Here is a 21,757-nt window from a genome sequence, read left to right as displayed (position 1 = left end):
ACTGCATAGGATACTGTGGCAGTTATCATTGAGGTATTGAATGTGCAGTTCATCAAGGTATTTTATCTGCATAAATGTGACATCATGAGGAGCTTGATAGTATTTGTATTATGGAGCAGGGAATAATAGTGAGTAAGCAGAAGGAATATGAAGATTAACTAAAAATTTGTATGTTAATAACACAGCAAGACTCAATGACATCACCTTGATGTGTTGTCTTAATGTCTTAAGGGAATGTTCTAGTAATGAATTAATGGCAGCCTCAAAAACATGCATGTTTAACAAGACCTCAGACACGATAAGTCCCAAGGAAGTGGAAAGAAGGCAGAATTGTTCCATTTCATAAAGGTCATGATAAGATTGAGGCTATTAATTGTTGGCCAACCTGTATGTGCTATGGTTAAGCTGTTGAAGAGGTGTGTGAGGATTCAGAATTGGATTGATGATTGTAGTAGCATTCAGCACGGGCTCGTTAAAAGGAAGTTGTGTTTCAGCAAATTACTTATGTATTGCAACAAGGCAACAAATGCATTGGATAAGGGAGATTCATATACAGTGATAAATCGGATTATGAGAAGAAATTAGCCGAACAGGTGAGAGGAAATTTCGGAAAGGTTTTTTTTTTTTTTCATTATATGGCAAGTAGGAGGAAGAATGACTGTGGGAGGATAACTTTAAAGAATGCTAATGGTAGACAGGTAACAGAGGCAGACAACATTGTTGAATCACTCACTGACCGTTTTACAGGGGTAAATTCATCCAAGTGAAGATATTGTTATGGCAGAGGTGAGAGGGACTAATGTGAGAACAGGGGTTGATAAATTGGAGGTACTTAGGATATTGCAGAATCTGAATGGAAATACTGCTGTGGGATTGGATGAGATATCAGTTTACGTTTTAAGAGAATATGCAGGGGAAGTACCAATGCCTTTGACTAATTTAAGCCTTTGTTTAATTTAAGTCTCGGGTCTGATAAAGTCCCAAGAGACTGGAAGGAGAGCAAATTATAGACCAATTAGTATCTTAGGACTGGTGGTAAAGGTACTGGAAAAGTTGGTCAAAAAGAAAATTCAGGAATGCGTGGATAAGAATATGACACTCTATGAGGGATAACATGACTTTGTGAAGGGTCAGTCATGCCTTAGTAATCTATTAACTTTTTATAATAGAGTGACAGCTGAGTTGGATAAGGGAATGGCTAAATGATGATACTGTTGGGCTGGTGGTTACAAAGGTGTTTGACAGGAAACCACATGAAACTCTGTTATGCAAACTACAACAGATGTGATGGATATGAAACTAGTGATATGGATAAAATGGTGGCTGATGGAAAGATAATACTAAAAATTAGTATATGGAAGAGCAAAATCCAGGAGAAGGCATGTGATTAGTGGTGTGCTACAGGACTCTGTGCTTGGACCACTGATATTTAATTTGTACATAAATGATATAGAAAATTATTTGAAGGGTGTGATATTCAGTTGTTTGGTGATGATGTAAAGTTGGATAAGGTAATAGTTAATCAAGGTAGCTTGCAGGATGATTTAAATAAGCTCACAGTATGGAAAAGACATAATGGATGTCAATTTAATGTGGAAAAGTGTAAAGTTATGCAATTGGAATACAAAGATTATAAGCTGTGTACTGCATTAAGGGAACTGTACTCCAGGAAATTAATGAAGCCAGGGATTTCTGGGTAGTAGCAGATAGAGAGTTGAAGTTTAGAGGGCACAGAATTACTGGGTTATTAAAAAACATACTAACATGCAGAGATAAGGGAGTTATCATTTTTCTTTATAAAGCCATGATACAACCACATCTGCTCTGGTATGGTCACCTGGGTTTCTTAGGGATGAGGAAATGGTGATGATTCAGGGGCAAGTGACCAAGATGATGAGGGATCCGGGTAATGCTTCCTATGAGGAGAGATATTGGGAAGAGGCAAGTGACAAAGATGATGAGGGATCTGTGTAATGCTTCTTATGAGGATAGATATTGGGTGTGTGGGTTTCAAAAGTTGAGCGATAGACAAAAAAAGGATGGGATATGATAGAAACATTTAAGTTACTTAAAGAATTTTATAGGATTGATGTAGGGGGAAATGTTTCAGCACTTTGCTACTGAGTGGGGCAGAACAAGATATACCTGAAGTTGGATAAGAGTGTGGTTAGCAAGGATGTGAGGACTACATTTTTTGCTTGGACAGTGGTGAATGAATGGAATGGGTTGCCTGAGTCAGTTGTGAGGTGCATTGTGTGTTGATCGTTTCAAGGAGAGGTATGATAGATATTGTGTTGATAGTTTGTGTCTCCCACAATGAATCTTAGGACTCCATGGAGGTGCCCATGAAATAATAATAATAATATTGCAGTTATCTCTTATGAGTGTACCATTTCAGAGTGGCGATGGAAAAACCATCACCACTCTGAAAAAGCCTCCAGTATTCTACTGAATATAGAGCCATTCTTAACTTTCATCAAGGGAATGTGCTATTGCTTTCTTCGTTTTATACAGTAACACCTTATTTCACTGGTATTCAAAATCAGTTACTTTCTCTTCCCTTCATACAGTTGTTTCACATTGATTTGCTACATTATCTCACCTATGCAATTCCTACTGCTATATATGAGCAGTAGGAATATGAGTAAAAGATTATTTTATCATCTTTTCCTCATATATACTCTTATAGAATGTACCATATAATGTGATAGTTAACACATTTAATATTTCATGAAAGGTTTCTGATCTGCAACTTTTTTTTCCAAATTGGCCTGTTATTATATGTCAGGTCTCTGATCTGATCGGCTCTTACATTTTTGCTAATATGGAAGGTAAGAATGAATGCACCGAATAAAAGATGACAGCTAGATTTTTCTCTCATCGAGTAGTGCATGACTGAATGGGTTGCCTGAGGTAATGTGAATGAATTCAAGAAAAAGTATGGCAGCTGGTGTAGGTGATATGTGGCGTCCCTTTATGAGTCAGTCACTCTCTTGAGGTCTCTCTTAATAATAATATTTCATCTCCCTTTAATCTTTGATCTATGTATCATACCATGGTAGATTAGTTCTGCTTCCACGTTCATGAATATCAATATCATGTTCTTTTCTGATACCTTCATTTTTAATTTGGTTTTGCCGGTTGCTTATTCCATTAATTTTGTAACCTCATACCTTTATACTACCTACCTTGGTCTTTTGAATGATTTTTCTCCTATTTCATATAAATTTATACAACTGACTTCATACCAAGCCAGCCTTAGTATTCTATTTATATATATATTAATGTTCATTATTTACTCGGTAGAACTGTATATAAAAAATATCAGTATAAAGTCATTTAATTTCCTTTTATATATATAAAAGTTTATTTATTTCGTCTAGTGCAGAGAAAAGAGTCTATTTCACCAGTGAATTTCCCTCTTGCAGTAACAGGAATGCAGGCACTATCAGGTGAAGATTTTATTATTCTTTTCTAATGTAATAAGATTATTGTTGTTTGTTGTTATTATTACATGGCACTTCTGTGGCATTTGTGGATTTCTCTTGTGAGAAATCCAGAAATGCCATTTACTACATATTAACTGCATGCACTTTCTGGCTGGATTTCTTTTTTGTAGGAGTAAAAGCTGCAGAGGAGACATAAGACTGGCTAATTTGCCCTCATTAGAAAAGCCCATATAACGATTGCTTGCATCGTGACAATAATCAATCAAGTCTTTTCCAATTGATGAATGACACATTCTTCAAAACTGGGCTATGTTGTCACTACCAAAGCTAACAAAGATACTTTTAATGTTACATTCAAAGTGTAACTTTGTCCCCTTTGAAGTAGCCACTTTAGAAGCTCTACACATGAGACTATGCTAGCATCATCTGATGCTGCAGACATTATTTAAAATATTTCTTGAAGTTTTTTTATAATAAGTTCAACAAGAACATCTAAAATACAGAGTTTGCATTTTGGGTGTTCTCAGTACTATGAAAGATTTGTCCTTTTAAGGTGTCTTTCAATTTTAACAACCAATGAAACACGTAGACATAAGAAGTTTAATAACACTTTATTAAATTAAATTCGGTCTGAATATAACAGATCATTGTCATTGAACAGACCATTCAACTAGATAGAACAGGGGTAGCATGGCTCACGAGCTGCATGTGGCATGCATCACGTGGCTCTTCACGCTCTACCAAGAAAAAAAAAGAGAAGAGGAGACAACAAAAAAAAGAGGAACAAAATAAAAAAGAGAGAAGAGAGAGAGAAAAACAGGGTTAATAAAAATTACTGCAATAAAAAAGTTTAACTCGAAACACATTAAACAAAGTTTACTTTGAACAATTAGAATAATTTTAAAGTCCAAATACAATAATTTTAGATACTTATTTACTAGTAGAGGCCTTCCTTGTATCCATTTTCTTAGTAAGCTCCTTAAAATTAGGTGTGTAATTAGTCAAAGCAGTTCTTCTTACAAGCTCGTTCAAATGTTCATAATTTAAAACAGATCTATATTTAGATTTAATAAATTTAAGAGTCGAAAGTCAGGAATATGTGGTCCCAAAAATGGAGATCAGTTTTCTGGCACATTGCTTAAGTGTTAGATACCGTTGGTCCAGAACTTGCTTTCAAATCTCAATTACAGAACATCCACTTTGCTTCAGTCCTTCGTCTTCGTGAAGTTCCAAAAGCTCCAGTTTTCTCTCGGTAATAACATAAGCCTCTTTAGTAAGCATGGACATCAATTTACTCTGACCATGGAATTATTCTTTGTTTCTTTCTAAGTTGAAAGTTTAGTTTGCTTCAGATCAGAGCCAAGAGGAAATTCTTTACTAAAATTACTGTGATGCATGTCATAATGACACCTGAGATTTCTGGCTTTGAATTGCACATGTGTTGTTTGGCATATGGCACACATGGTTTACTGTGTTCCTCTTCATATTTACATTTTTTGGACTTAAAAAAGAGTTCAATGATAACAAGCACTATCAGTGGACTCGCGCAACAATATGTTGAGTGATACCGATAGATGAGTGCCAAAAGTATAACTAACATGTTGTGGTGGGCAGACAAAGCTTCTGCATCCCCACCACCCACCTCATCATATGCACACTCACTTATTCCTGTACCATCGCATCGGTCAAAGGTTGCAGCTCTTCTAAGTCTTACCGAAATTATTTTGACTCTAAATGGATGTGTAGTTGGCCACCCCAGAGATAGAATACCAACAATAGATACAAAAGATACACTCTGTGTTAGTGTAATACAGTACAGTAGATAATAAAGTATGATCCAAAATATAAATAATAATTATTGCTTGCAACTAATAAGGATATAACACCCCAAACTTTATGTTAAGAAAGACCATCATTGCAGCTTAAATTAGTGTGATGTTGTAGTTCTTCAGCACTCTGTATGAACAAACACTCAAATTTAAAATGGCAACAGTCGTCAAAGAAGCCTGACACCAGAATATTCAGTGGTCAGTGTCAATTCAATGCTGTTCTAGAACAGACGTCATAGGATTTTTATAGATGATATTCCTTTATTACACCAGTGCACTGCTCCTGTCTTTTGAAATTTATTATTATTAGTATTGCACCCTCCATGGAGTTAGCAGACTCATCATGGGATATTCTTTCAACTAACAAAATATTTATCATACCGAATCTTAAAATCCTTAACACTACTTTCTTGAACAACATATTCTGGTAATGCTTTCCATTTTACTGACAATTCTATATGTAAAAAATGTACTTCTCAACACCCCTCTTCACCACACTCTTACGTAAATGCCAGGGATGGCTTCTGGTTTTTCCCCTCTTAACTTCTGCTCTTTTTATAATCCCTTCTGGATTAATTTGATAAAATTCTCTCACCAACTTAAATGTGTCTATCATGCCAGCTCTTTTCCTTCTATCCATCGAATTCTGCAATCCACTCCTCTTCAACCTCTCTAGCTAGCATTCCAAAGTCCTGATATTATCTTAGTCACTCATCTCTGGACCCTCTCCAATGTTTCCATCACATTGAAAACCTCATGTTGGAGGCTTAATGGAAAGTATACAGCACTCAGAAAGTATTAACATAGGTTTAATACTTCCTATATTTCGTCCAAGTCACTAGGACATCTTCAGGGATTACAAAAACAACTAATGTAACATGAACACAAATATCATACAATACTAAGCCCAACCACATGGGTGACACTAAAGTCCTGGAGGAACACAAGTCTTACATCTGTAAACACGACTATGGTCAGTCAGGCTTGGCTGACCATGTCTTGGACACCACCCACAGGGTCTCTTGGAAGAAAACCGCCATGCTCCACCACAGCAAATTCAAGAAAGAGAGACTATTCTTAGAAGCAGCAGCAGCAGCAGCAGCTCTCAGTAATCAACCAAATCTTAATAAATACGGTTGCATTAAGCTTCCGAAGATTTGGGAAACACTCATCACCAGAGGTCCGCCTTACATTCCAAGCCACCTACAACCACCCTTAGAGGGCGCTCCACCTAGATAGGACTTTAGTGTCACCCATGTGGTTGGACTTAGTATTGTATGATATTTGTGTTCATGTTACATTAGTTGTTTTTGTAATCCCCGAAGATGTCCTAGTGACTAGGATGAAATATAGGAAGTATTAAACCTATGTTAATCCTTTCTGAGTGCTGTATTCTTTCCATTAAGCCTCCGACATGATGTCCTCACAGCACTTAAGCCTCTACACATGAACACTGAAAACCAATAGACCAAATTTGAGCACAATAATCCAAGTGTGGTCTGACCAGTGCTTTATACAGTGACATAACTACTTCCTTATCCCTACATGTTATACTTCCTATCATAGCAGTCCACTATGCCCTCTACACTTTAGTCTGCTGTCTACCATCACTCTCAAATATCAAATCTCGTTCACTTCCTGCAGTACGGCACCGTCAATATAGTACACAGCCTTATATTTCTGCACTCCAAAATGCAACACCTTGCACTTATTAATATTAAACTACAACCCCACTCCTTTGTCAAAGTCAAAAGTTTTCAAATCTTCCTCAAAGGAATTAACATCAGCAGTGGTACTGTAATTCTCCCCAACTCTGCATCATCAGCAAACAAGACTGAAGATTCCCAGTCAGTCCACATGATATATCATTTACAAACAAATTAAACAGCAGGAATCCAAAAACAGAATGCTGAGGCACACCACTGGTCCCCTTTGTTTTTTCAGACACAGCTCCATCACACACAACTTGCTGGTATCATTCAGAGAGCCAACCTCCGATCCATCTAACCAATATACTATCTATTCCCATTCTGTTGCAGCTTGTACACCAACTTATCATGTAGTAATCTATCAAATGCTTTTGCAAAGTCCAAGAATATTATTGTGTATGATTCTCCCTTATCTAACACACTTGTTACCCTATCATAAAATGCAAGTAAATTGCTAAAACTGCTACATTATCATCAACAAATCCATGCTGACCATCATAAAGACTTCTATATCCATCAACCCAATTCTGTATTGTATTCCTAACCACTCTCTCAAACACATTGACCTCCACTGCAGTTATACAGGGTGTTCGGGATAAATTTGACATATTTATAATTAATTATATTTTTCCGTAAGTTACATGTATTAACACACACTTCTCTTCATTTAAAAGTTTGGACCCTTCTTCATTCATATACAAGATGTCAGAAAGGATGGATAGCTGGAACCCACCTGAATCATGGAAGAGAATAACTTGTATCATGATGATTCGTGCCCGCCATCAAAATAAAGATATTACGACTGCTGCCCAATGCTCCCTGAATACAGTAAAAACAATCAGGCATGAACTAGAGACTTGCAATGGTGACTACGAGGATGTAGCAAGAAGAAAGATCCCTAGCAGACGATCTGATTGCGTTCGTACAGCAGAATTCCTCGCAAATCTGCAGGAACAGGTGTTGAAGAACCCTGACATTGGAATTCGGGCTTTGTTCGTGGAGTTGCTACCTGTAGTCAAGCCCTGGATAACAAGGGTAGCCAATGGTAGGCCGTATGTATGGCAGCAGGATTCGGCCCCTTGCCACACCTCTGGGAAAAGTCAAAAATGGTTGTCTGAAAATTTTTACGACTTCACCAGTCCAAATGTTTGGCCTCCAAACTCCCCAGACCTTAACCCCATGGATTATTTTGTATGGGGCGCAGTTGAAAAAGACACCAATCGCACTTCCAGTAATACAAAAGCCCAGTTAATGGATAAAATTAAAACAGTTTTTGCGGCCCTTCCCAGGGAGACTGTAGCATCAGCTTGTTCGAGGTTCCGAAGCAGAATTGAAGCTGTGATCGATGCTAATGGTGGTTATTTTGAGTAAATCTTGTTGATAGTATTGTAATTAACTCTGCCTGTAATGTTTTTTTGTCAATTCATTAAATTTAATAGATACAAAGAAGATTTTCTTTTTCCTTACGAAACTGTCAAATTTATCCCGAACACCCTGTATAGCCTTATCTATATTTCGAAACTTGTCCTAGAACCATGATTGTGGAGTGGTACTATTTTGCTTTCTTTCCACTCCTGAGGGACCCTTCCCACTGCAAGGCTTTCATTAAATAACCCAGTCAAGGGCATAACCAACTGTTGTGCTCATTCCTTAAGAATACATGGTGATATGTCATCCATTCCCACAGCCTGAACATCTATCCCATTCAGTACCTGATATACCTCTGATTCTTTCATTTACAATTCTCCTAATATTTTCCTTCCTTTTATATATTGCACTGCATCATTTACACTAGTATGAATTACACAGAATACATCATGGTAGACTGTTGCATAAATTGGAGAATATGGGTTTGGGTTATAGAATAGTAGTGTGGATTAGAGGATGGCTGACTGACAGATATCAAAAAATGGCCTACGAGGGATGTGAGGCTGCAAGGTTTAAGGTAACCAGTGTTATATCACAAGGATCAGTGCTTGGTCCACTGTTATTCAATCTTTAATGATTTTGGGAAGGATTTAACAAGCGATATATGCGCTATTTGCTGATGATGCAATGATAGGCAGGATAATCAAGAATGCTACTGATATCAATGCAGTACTTGCAGAATGATTTGAATAGTCTGAAACCGTGGGCATGGGAAAATGGATATGTGTTCAATGTTGTAAACGTGAAGTCATTCACTTTGGTGTGATTAGATATCCAATGTTATGTTATGTTGGTGGGATTATGCTAGAAGAAACTGATGAGGCTAAGGATCTTGAAGTGTTAGTAGATAGGAAGTTGAAGTTCAGGACCATGTAGCAAAGATTGCAAATTCTGCTGAAAAGATAATTGCAATGCTGAAGTGAATGTTCACATGCAAAGATAAGGATGCCATTTTGCCTCTATAATGCCTTGATGAGACCTCATTTAGACTATTGCATGCAGGCCTGGTCTCCTGGTTTTCTTTGTGATTCTGATATAGTGGAGAGAGTGCAAAGGAGAGTGTTAAAAATGATATCAGAATTGTGGAATATTGATATTATGAAGACAGATTGAGAATTTGTAGACTGCAGACAGGAGAAAGAGGGGTGATATGATTGAGACTTACAGACTTCTCAAAAGATCATACAGGATTTCACTTGATGAAATTTTTCAATTTATGGAGGGTGGGGAAAGGACAAGAGGGCATCTTGAAGCTGAGAATGAATGCTGCTAAGAAGTGGGTGAGGGCTAGATTTTTCTCTCATAGGGTAGTGTAAAAATAATTATAATTTAAAATTATGAATATTTTTACAAATTGTTTATGTTAATATATTATTAGTTTTGGTTTTGTAACACACATATCAACACTTGCAATGTACAGTTATTGATAATATTATTATTGTCAAAATGAAATGTAAAGTATTTGAAAAATTGACGTACTTACTAAATTTTGATAGTTTTGTCACTTTCAATTTTTTTTATTGTAATTTAAAATTGTTCAGTGTTGAGGTATCTGTGGTGGTTTGTTTAGACATTGTCGTTATACTAATGGAGACCATGTGTCAGCCATTATACATACAAATCTTTCTGGAGATTTACAGGGAATGCACATGATCGCCGAGGAGGTTGATGCATGATTGACAACTGACAGAGAGAGCGTTCACTATCAAAGTAACGAGGAAAACAAGAGAGAGAGCTAGCTAATGGAAGTTAACGCATACTGGAGAAATTTTGTTGTTAGAAAGTTTTTAAGTTTTTACATGACAGTCGGAAGAATATTAATAGAAGATTCCAAAAAGGAATCGTAGAACTATGAGTCTTTAAACTGGAGGAGTTGAGACCGTCAACAAGTATTTAGTAAATAAAAGAAGATATTGCAGTTGATGTTCTAATTGAATGTTTGAAGAAATGCTGATTGGAAAGTTTCATTTGTCTTAAGGACGCTGGATCTGTTTGTTATTTCTACTGGAAAAGGAGAAGGAATTAGCTCAACTATGTTGTTTATGAAGTAGTAGAAGAAACTTTTTTTTTCCGGTACAAAAATTAATAAATTGTGCATCAAATTGAACTGCAAGAGTTAAGATAATTACGTAAGTGTGATAAGAAAGGATCCCATGGAAAAGAAGAAGAAAATGTTTATATTTTCAGATAAAAGGCCCTAACAAAAAAACTGACTCTGATGAACAATTTGTTGTTGTGAAAACAAGGTGTTTAATCTTGTAGATGTGATTAAGTATATATTAAACAATCCAGTAATAGAATGAGTCAGAGAATAAGTGATTTTATTATTTTTGGATAAGAAAATCTCTAAAGTGTAAATTTATTTTAGAAAGCCTTGGATCCAGTATTTTGTAGTTATGTAAATTTATTTGAATTGCATATATTGTTTTAGTTTTATTAAATGTGTATATTTTTTGTATTTGGTCTTGAGTCAGTGATTTTCCAGATTCTAAAAGAAAGTTAAAAGTACTTTCTTTTAAGCTTACACGGTGATCCGAATGCATTTTTGAAAATTATGGAGACAACTACCGTGTTTGAATGAAAACTTGAGTTTAATATAACTAAAATCTACATTCGACGTTTTGACCTTTATGTCAAGGTCATCTTCGTAAGCATACAACTATACACAGAAAACAAGCTACACTACAATCAAACTGGTTTGTTAAAGATACTGACCAACCGCTGCAACAATTGTTGGCCTAATCTCTGGTGGGGAAAAAAAAAAAAATTATACATCAACGCTAGAGTCCTATAATTAGTGTTATCTGTTTGGTTATAGAAATACATTGGGCGTAACAAGTATCTATCTATATACATATATTAACATCATGATTATACTTGTACATTCCAGCTAGTATTAGAAACCATTCCATTGGCTAGAGTCCTGACTTATGCTGGATCTTATATAATAGGTAGGCTGAATGTGTGCCATCCAGATCCTTGGAATTTTCATGCCATCTTTGTTGTTGATATTTGGGTGGTTTATCAGGATTTCGCAGGCTTCCTTAAATTTCCCTTCATACCAGGTTTTTGTATAGTGTAAAGAGCGGGTGCTTTTCCAGTTGATTTGGTGTAAGGTGTTGAGCGCATGGTCTGAGAGGCCTGCTTCACCATAATGGTTATATTTAATGTGTCTAATGTGTTCTTTCTTGCGTATAGGGATTGTCCGTCCTGTTTCACCAATGTACGGTAAGTTACAGGTGCAGCGGATGCAATAGACTCCAGGATGTGCCAATAGGAGGAGAGGATCCTTAGAGGAGCTGAATATGGTTTTAAGTTTAGTGGGTGGTTTAAAGGTGGCATTGAGGTTATAACGTTGTAGGATTCTGTTGATTTTTTCTGATAACCCTTTAATGTATGGGGTGGCTATGGTTTTACCATAATCTAGATTCGTTTTTGTTGTTGTTGTTTTATGGAGTATTTTATTAATAGTATTTTTGTTATAGCCATTATTTATGAATGTGTCGCTGATAATTTTTAGTTCTTGTTTCTGGGCTTGCTGGTTGGAGCAAATAGTTGTAGCTCTGTTTTTAAGGGTGTTAATGACTCCATATTTTTGTGATGGGTGGTGGTATGAATTAGCATGTATGTATCGGCCAGTGTATGTCAGTTTTCGGTAGACCATGAAGGACAGACTGCCTGAAGGAAGAAGTGTGACTAGTGTGTCTAGGAATGGGAGCGAATTTTGATTTTCGATTTCGATGGTGAGTTGTATGCGTTCGTATTGTTTGTTCAGGTGGCTAAGGAATGTGTTTAGCATTTGTAGCCCGTGCGGCCAGATCGCGAACACGTCATCAACGTATCTAACCCAGACGGTCGGTCTTAGCGTGGCGGAATCAAGAGCCCTTTGCTCAAAGGTTTCCATGTAGAAGTTAGCGATTTGGGGGGGGGGGGTAGTGGTGAGCCCATGGCTGTACCTTCTTTCAAAGGTAAAATTTGTTTTGCCACACGAAGTAGCCGGACTGTAGTACGTGGGTAAAGAGGCCGTAATGTCAGGCGGAAATTTGTTCTGTAGTAGGAGAATTGTGTCATTGATGGGGACATTAGTGAAAAGGGCAGAAACATTGAAACTGACTAATAAGTCTTCTTTGTCGAGTGTTATGTTTTTGATTTTGTTTATAAAGTGTTGTGTCTTTTATGTAGGAGTGGGAATGACTTACCAACTCCTTGAGTGTTGCCACTAATTTCTTGGCTAAGTGGTAATTGGGACTGTCTATTCCTTCTATGATTGGTCGAAGGGGCACATTTTGTATGTGTATTTTCAAGACCCCATATATTCCGGGGTGGAGAGGGGGGGGGGTAGTGGGGTTTGAGTTTTTTAACTGTGTCTGGTGGCCAAGAAGTGACGGACTTGAGTAGTTTCTCTGTTTTATCCTTTTTGTTGGGTTATGATTTACCAGCTTGTATGTGTTGTTATCGACTACTAGTTGATTCATTTGAAGTAAATATGTTGATCTGTCAAGGACGACAGTGGCATTGCCTTTATCCGATTTCGTTATTATTATGTTTTGTTTAACTTTTAATGACTTAATTGCTGCTAGTTCTGTTTTTGTGAGATTGTTCTGTATGGTTTTCTTAGTGTTCAGGACATTACTAGTTTCTAGTCGTATTTTATCTGTTATATTGTTAGGTAGGGACCTGATGCCTCTTTCTATGTGGTAGATAAAATCCAATTTGTTTACCTTTTTTGGTGCTATTGCGTAGTTCAGTCCTTTATTCAGTAGCGTAAGTTTGCCGTTGTTCAGGGGGTGGCTTCATAGGTTGATCACATTGTTCATGCTTGCCAGTGGTTGGTCGCTCCTTGTCTCCCTTGTTTGTTGTTCATTGTTGGTGTTTATTGGGGAGTAGGTCTTCTGATTGGATGGATTCCTGTGATTGGCCGCCATATTTTGCCGTTGTTTCAAACTGTGGAATTTGGTCTTGAGTTTTTCTTTATTCTTTTCCATGGTATATTTGGCGAATTGTCAGTAATTCTTTCAAGTACTTGTAGAATGTCTGGATTAATATAGTTCGATAGTTCGGATTGCAATTTTGAAACCAGATTTCGTGTTGTTGCTAGGTTTTGGCGGGCTGTTTCGATCTGTTCTCTGAACATTACTTTTTTTGTGTGGTCATAAATACGGAGTGCCTTAGCAGACGTAAATTTCTTTTTTAGCCTGATGCAGATAGGAATAAGGTTATTGTCTCTACATCTCTTTAAAAAGGCAAGCCGATTGATCAAGAGTGTAATACGAATCTTTAACTTACCATAGCAATTGCAGCGCTTGTGGGTATCATTTCTATGGATTATCTGAATCCTTAATTTTAAGACCGACTGTCTGGCTTAGATACGTTGACGACGTGGTCACGATCTGGCCGCACAGGTGACAAATGCTAAACACATTCCTTAGCCACCTGAACAAACAACACGAACGCATACAATTCACCATCGAAATCGAAAATCAAAATTCGCTCCCGTTCCTAGACACTAGTCACACGTCTTCCTTCACAGTTTACCGAAAACCGACACATACTGGCTAATTCATAACACCACCCATCACAAAAATATGGAGTCATTAACACCCATAAAAACAGAGCTACAACAATTTGCTCTGACCAGCAAGCCCTGAAACAAGAAATAAAAATCATCAGCGACACATTCATAAATAATGGCTATAACAAAAATACTATTAATAAAATACTCCATAAAACAACAACAAAAACGAATCTAGATTACAGTAAAACCATAGCCATCCCATACATTAAAGGGTTATCAGAAAAAATCAAAAGAATCTTACAACATTATTACCTCAATGCCACCTTTAAACCACCCACTAAACTTAAAACCATATTCAACTGCTCTAAGGATCCTCTCCTCCCATTAGCACATCCTGGAGTCTATTGCATCTGCTGTAACTTACCGTACATTGGTGAAACAGGACGGACAATCCCTATATGCAAGAAGGAACACATTAGACACATTAAATATAACCATTATGGTGAAGCAGGCCTCTCAGACCACGCGCTCAACACCTTACACCAAATCAACTGGAAAAGCATCCGCTCTTTACACCACACAAAAACCTGGTATGAAAGGAAATTTAAGGAAGCCTGCAAAATCCTGATAAACCACCCAAATATCAACAACAAAGATGGCATGAAAATTCCAAGGGATAGCACACATTCAGCCTTCCTAATATATAAAATCCAGCATAAGTCAGGATTCTAGCCAATCTTCAGCTGGTATTAGAAACCATTCCATACCAACTGGCTGGAATGTACAAGTATAATCATGATGTTGATATACATATATAGATAGATACTTGTTGTTACGCCCAATGTATTTCTACAACCAACAGATAAACACTAACATATTAATGTATAACAATGTATAATTTTTTTTTTTTTTTTTTTTTTTTTCACCTGAGGTCAGGCCAACAATTGTTGCAGCAGTTGGTCAGTATCTTTAACAAACCAGTTTGATTGTAGTGTAGCTTGTTTTCTGTGTATAGTTGTATGCTTACGAAGATGACCTTGACATAAAGGTCAAAACGTCGAATGTAGATTTTAGTTATATTAAACTAAAGTTTTTATTCAAACACAGTAGTTGTCTCCATAATTTTCAAAAAAAGTTAAAAGTCATTGCGCCAATCGGAATTGAATCTTTGTAAATACTAAACACTCAGAGTATAAAAAAATTTTCTTTATAGAGACAGTCTCATAACAAATGGTGCTGGTACCGAAACCTGGGATTTTTATTAGATTGTCTCTATAAAGAAGATTTTTTTATACTCCGATTGTTTAGATTAAACAAGATTAAACACCTTATTTTCACAACAACAAAATTTTTTATCAGAGTCAGTTTCTTTTTTAGGGCATTTTTCCGAAAATATAAACATTTTCTTCTTCTTTTCCATGGGATCCTTTCTTAATACCCTCATGTAGCATACAGTATTATTCCTCCGAAGTACAAATTCACTGAAGTATAAATACTCTTATCTCTTGCAGTTCAATTTGATGCACAATTTACTAATTTTAGTACCAGGAAAAAAAAGTTTCTACTGCTACTTCATAAACAACATATCTAAGTTGAGCTAATTCCATCTCCTTTTCCAGTAGAAGAACTCTTTGGCTCAACATATATTTGTGAACAAACTTTTTCAGTCATGAATATTAACAAATCGAAAAATAGGAACCGCTTGACTGATGAAAATTTAGAATCAATTTTGTGGTTGGCTACTTCAAAACAATTGTCAAATTAATGCAATGTCATGCATCAAATTAAATTCACTTACTTTTTATTACCTTTTTTTGTAACAATTATGATAGGTATAAATAAAATAAACAATATATAGTAGATAACTTTGAAGGTTTTTTTTGGCAGCCCTCCCATAAGTAACAGTGGAACTATGCAGCCCTTGGCCTTAACAAGTTTGTTCATCCCTGCTGTACACTATCTCCTCCTTCCATTCTATATTCCTGTAATTGTTGTTATTCTACTTTGTTAAATCTGTTCAGTGACAATGATCTATTATATTTAGATCAAATTATTTGATTTAATAAAGTATTATTAAACCTTTTGAGTTTATTTGTTTCAGTGGTTGTTTTACAATGTCACAAGTGCCATTAAAAACTTATCTTTCAGTTTTGTAAATTTCTCTCATTCAAAAAAATTCCAAGAATTAGTTTGTTTGATAGCTTTTATTATTTTTTTATATCATCCCTACACTTGAGAGGTTGCAAAATCTATAACACAATAATGTCATGTATATGGGAAGATAGTTTGGAAGAAAAAGGAATCTGCTCATGCATTTCTTCAAAACATCATGAAGTCATAGTTCTTGGGGAAAATAATATGGAGAAGGTTGTTGTAAAGAGCACAATTAGATAGAATGAAAGATAAATTGATTCAAGTTTGAAGCTGAACAGTTGACCATCTGATGCTTGGGTTTTTATGATTTAAGATAAGATAATGAAATGGTCGTAGTATTTCAGTGGAGCAGTCCCTATAGAAAAGTCATAATTCAGAATCCAAGTATCCATGAGAAAATGATCAGAGGTTAATCTGAGAGAGAGAGAGAGAGAGAGTAGTCATCAGTTAAGTCAATTGCCCTCTTGTGGATAGAATCAATATTTTGAGGATTCCACTTACATCTGGAATTTGTAGTTTTCTCAGCATAGACATTTCACAGCTTTATGAAGCTATATGCTGAGAAAACTATGGATGCAATGTATTTATACTAAGAAATGCTAGAGATATAAGTCAATAAATGAAAAGAATAAACAGATTTTGACTGGAGATCTAAATATTATTAGAAGAAAAGGAGAGTGGATTAATACCTTTTTATGACAAATAAGATACAACTTAGAGTCTCTTATGAATGTGATACAAAAATAACCAGAAAAGAAACCAGTTACATTCATAAGGGACTGAATGTAGATCATAAATGTTATTTACTAAGGAGGCCTCATGTCTAGAATTGTCAAAAGTCTCCAAATTTCTCTGGAAAGACTACCAAAGTTCCTTCAAATTTTACTATAGTTTTTATCCAAAGGTGAATTAGGAACTCTGCAGTGGACTGTAAGCACAATTTGGGGGGATATAGTCTAGACCAGGAGACCTATTGGTATCTAGGCCAGTGAAGGTATTTTTTCTGAAAAAAATATCAAAGGAGACATGCATTACGCTGTTCACAGTATAATGAGAAGTGATTTCCTTGTTTCTTAATACTATATAAAAGGTGTTGGAGAAGATGGTGCTAAGAAATCAGCCTTATCTTTGAGTAATGTTACCATGGTGTGAGAGAAGTGAAATCATATAAGCATAAAAGTTTTATCTGTTGGTCTTTGTAACCAGATAGCTGAACCAGGAAGCAAATTTTTGGCATGTAGGCCCGATTCCCCCCCCCCTTTAATACAGATGTTACATGGTGAATTTTTACTTTGGATGGCACACTTGTAGAAAAACTAGAACTTGAATATTGATTAAAGATTTATGGAGAGTGGAGGGATGAAGACTCAATCCAGTAAGGATTATTTCAGTTAGTCAGTCAGAGTAGGAGCTTGGGTCAAGGAAGCAGAAACAGTAATCATACCATGGAAAAGAGGTGTATAAAGCACATCAATCACTCCATTTGGTACTATTGAAATGCCAGAGAGCATGAGTCTGAGATTAGCAGTGAAGGTCAATCTTTAGAAAAAAGGGAACATTAAAAAAGTTGTAGTCAGAATTATCTAAGAGGAGGCATGACGTCAGTAGTATATTTGGATAGAGAGCTGGTTAAAAAATGTCCAGGATCTTGTGAGGAGATGAATATTGTTTGTTATTCTGGTTAATAGATGAACACTTTGTGTTAGATCCTTACTAAAACACCAAATACTCCTGGCCTGCACAGCTTGATGTGCAAAATTAGAGAAGGGAAGCCAGCTTCAGTTAATAAACATTGAAGTCTGTTTAAATAATTGGACTATAGGAATTCTGCTTTCAGAGATAAATAATCAAAGAGGCCTGAGTGGTTATTGGAATTAGAAGAGTGGTAAAGGCAGCAAGTAAATGCAACAAAGTTGTGGCAATTGTTCGAAGTTTTTCCACTTGGTTATACTATAAGTTAAAGATGCCAAGAAATTATATTCTTGGTTTAATCCTTTATCCAAGGGTAAGCAAAGTAAGTTTGTGCCTGAAGTGTTTTCAAGACAGGACAACTTGTGGAGGCTAATGACTACACATCACTTTCCTTAGTGTACCTTAATGCAAAGCACATATCCTTATGCTATGCGTTATGGGAAGGGTCACTACCCAGACCGATTTCGACCTTTATTGAGATGAAAAAGTAAAGGGTTGCTCATCATAGGCCTAGAGTAGTTAATATAGGGGTGCAAGTGAGCCTGGTAGTATTAGGAGAAAGAAAAGACAGATAGCTAGCATGAGAGACAGAGAAAAGGCCTCAGCTCTTTTATATCATCATATAGCCAAAGACTATCAGTTTTCGTTGAAAGTTTATTTTTCACTTGGTTAGAGTATAATAAATTTAGTTTAATCCTTTATCCAAGTGTGAGCAAACAAAGTTTGCACCTGAAAGTATCTTCAGGACTGGGGTAAGGTGGTACAACACCAGGACAACTCGTTGCAGAGGTGGAGCAAGCTACCAACACTCCTATCTCAGTATCTCCCATAATGCAAAACACATCTCCTTGCAGACATGTCTAATGTTATGCATTAAGGGAAGGGCCACTACCCAGACTAGTTTCGACCTTTATTGAGGTCTCTTCAGTGGGAGCCAGGCCCAAGTTGAGATACCAGGCAGAAGCATTAGCAGGTCATCTCCACCCATAGGAGTTGCCAAATGGTGTGCCACCCTTTTTTAATAAATTACTCTGGATTTAGAGAAAGATGTTGAAAGTTTATTTTTCACTTGGTTAGAGTATAATAAATTTAGTTTAATCCTTTATCCAAGTGTGAGCAAACAAAGTTTGCGCCTGAAAGTATCTTCAGGACTGGGGTAAGGTGGTACAACACCAGGGCAACTCGTTGCAAAGGTGGAGCAAGTTACCAACACTCCTGTCTCAGTATCTCCCATAATGCAAAACACATCTCCTTGCGGACATGTCTAATGTTATGCATTAAGGGAAGGGCCACTACCCAGACTAGTTTCGTCCTTTATTGAGGTCTCTTCAGTGGGAGCCAGGCCCAAGTTGAGATACCAGGCAGAAACATTAGCAGATCATCTCTACCCATAGGAGTTGCCAAATGGTGTGCCACCCTTTTTTTTAATAAATTACTCTGGATTCAGGCACAAACTTTGTTTGCTCACACTTGGATAAAGGATTAAACTAAATTTATTATACTCTAACCAAGTGAAAAATAAACTTTCAACATCTTTCTCTAAATCCAGAGTAATTTATTAAAAAAAAGGGTGGCACACCATTTGGCAACTCCTATGGGTAGAGATGACCTGCTAATGCTTCTGCCTGGTATCTCAACTTGTGCTTGGCTCCCACTGAAGAGACCTCAATAAAGGTCGAAACTAGTCTGGGTAGTGGCCCTTCCCTTAATGCATAACATTAGACATGTCCGCAAGGAGATGTGTTTTGCATTATGGGAGATACTGAGACAGGAGTGTTGGTAGCTTGCTCCACCTTTGCAATGAGTTTCCCTGGTGTTGTACCACCTTACCCCAGTCCTGAAGATACTTTCAGGCGCAAACTTTGTTTGCTCACACTTGGATAAAGGATTAAACTGAATTTATTATGCTATCAGTTTTCCTTTTTTCACCAATCTCATATAGATGAACAACCAAAAGACCAATTCAAACCAAGCGCAAAGATGGCTGATACCCAAGTGGTTAGCTCGATCTGGGTTAACTGCCTTGAGTTGGCCTTCTCTGCCTGGGATTGCTCTGCAGTCATCCCTACAATTGACTATAAGACCATATTGAATTAAGAGGATGAAACTATTTAAAAAACCTCTCATAGCAAGAATTGACAGAATTTTATCTCTCCCTGGTGAATATTGCAAGAATTGCAAGTCTTCACCATCTAGTGATAAATTTGATATCTCCTAGAATGCTTCTTTCTAAATACAAAAAATGTCTGACTGAACAATAAAATTTCCACAATACAACATTATAAAGCATTTGGATGTCATATTGCTGGTTTTTCAAATCTATGTTTTTTTCTAACTAAGGTTAGAAAAAAACATACATTAATGAATTAAAATACCATAAATTGTATTTTAATTCATTAATTATAAAAATCAAAATTCTCTTCCCATTGCTGACAGGTGGTGGGTATTGTAAAAAAATAACCTAACCTGTTCTGTTGTAAATAGTGGCATGCCCAACACATTACATTATCTGTTCCAAATACGCAGAGCAAGAGGGCAGCTGTAGAATGCATGTTCTACTGTTTCCAATTGGTAACAGATAACAGATGTCACAAATTGGATCTCCGATGTTAAAGTACCTCCATTTGATGGTATTGGCTGGAAGGCAGCCATACGCAATTCTCCAAGCAAGATCCCTCTTGTTAGGGTACCCTTGGAACTTGATTGAGTTATGAAACAAAATATTATTTCATAATTTTTTAATGAAAAGAATGCCAATTCCAGAGTGTTTTAGCAGTCATAGAGTTAAGCACAGAGTGTTGTAGCATTCAGGAACAATCTCAGCTTTTGGACCTGTAAAATCATTAACTCCAAACAGGCGAAGATGGAAACCCAAGTAGTACTAGAGAAGGTCTGCATATGTGTGATCAGTCGGCAATATTTTATGGATTTTAGAAGCTGTATCACTTAAATAGCAGAATTTTAAGACTGGAAGTCCAAATCCTCCATGCTTCTTTGATTGAAGAAATTCCTTTTTTAACTTCTTAGTATTGGCTGGACTAAAAAAAATTGCTGAGGTTTACTATATAATTGCTTTTCTTCAGCTTTTGTGATGTCTGTAATATTTATTATGTACAACTGAGCAGGAAGGATTATGGTTTTGAGTACTATGGCTTTAGAAGAAAAGGAGAGTGGAACTATTTTCCAGTCTTCTAACATTCCAAAGTTCTTGTATATAAGTTCTCAGACTAGTAATATTGGGTAAGTGGAGAAGGGAATTCCAAGTATAATGAGGGGTTCTCTTGTAGGCATTAGTCCAAAAGGAATGTCTCCAAGATCCCACTTTCCATAAACTTTTAATTTTGTCTTCTCTGCATTAGCAGTTAATCCACTGATCTCAGTGAATTTTTCCAAAATACCAAAAAAGATCTATATGGAATCATTATCCTTTAAAGTTCCCACTACATCATCGGCATATGCTAATACCCCTCCTGTAGATAACTTGTATGTTGGTGATACATAAGTCGATTTTTAGAGAAAGACAACGTATGCTGTTATATTAATTAAAAAACTTTAATTAATACTTCCTATATTTCAGTAATGTTACATTACTATCTTCAGGGAACATAAAATTAATAATAATATGTGCATGTAGGCACTAACACTGAACAAATATGGCTGAAGACAACAACTTAAGTCGGTCCTAGAGTCCTAAAAGGTGCCACCTAGTGGGCACCTTTTAGGACTATTGAGTAGTAATCTTGGCTATTGGGTTGATGTTCTAAGAATGCAAGCTTCCCATATTTGGGGCAGTCTCATGCATCCAAATTTGTTGAGGTTTGGGGAGTTTTTTAGAGCTGAGGCTGATTCCAGGAATAATCTCTCATATTTGTACTTGCTGCGGCGTAGTAAGGTAGCTTTCTTCCAGCGTATTTTGTGGTGGGTGTCCAAAGCATGATCAGCAAGTCCTGAGTGGCTGTATTGGTGTAAACGGATATAATC

General features: G+C 36.5%; 1 protein-coding gene across 1 annotated transcript in view; it reads left to right on the top strand.

Moving 5' to 3' along the window:
• Positions 1-21,757, top strand: part of htt (huntingtin) — a 1,164,033-nt gene that overhangs the window by 831,792 nt on the left and 310,484 nt on the right. The window contains exon 41 of the mRNA XM_090393484.1: positions 3,384-3,452. Coding sequence (XP_090249610.1) covers positions 3,384-3,452 — 69 coding nt within the window. The remainder of the gene's footprint in view (positions 1-3,383; positions 3,453-21,757) is intronic.

This window comes from Typopeltis vanoorti, chromosome 5, assembly GCF_054136105.1.
Source record: "Typopeltis vanoorti isolate ZY-2024b chromosome 5, IOZ_Tvanoo_1.0, whole genome shotgun sequence".
NCBI classification, from domain to species: domain Eukaryota; kingdom Metazoa; phylum Arthropoda; class Arachnida; order Uropygi; family Thelyphonidae; genus Typopeltis; species Typopeltis vanoorti.
The sequence above is the reverse complement of the archived record's forward strand: the minus strand, read 5'-3'. Positions and strand labels throughout refer to the sequence as shown.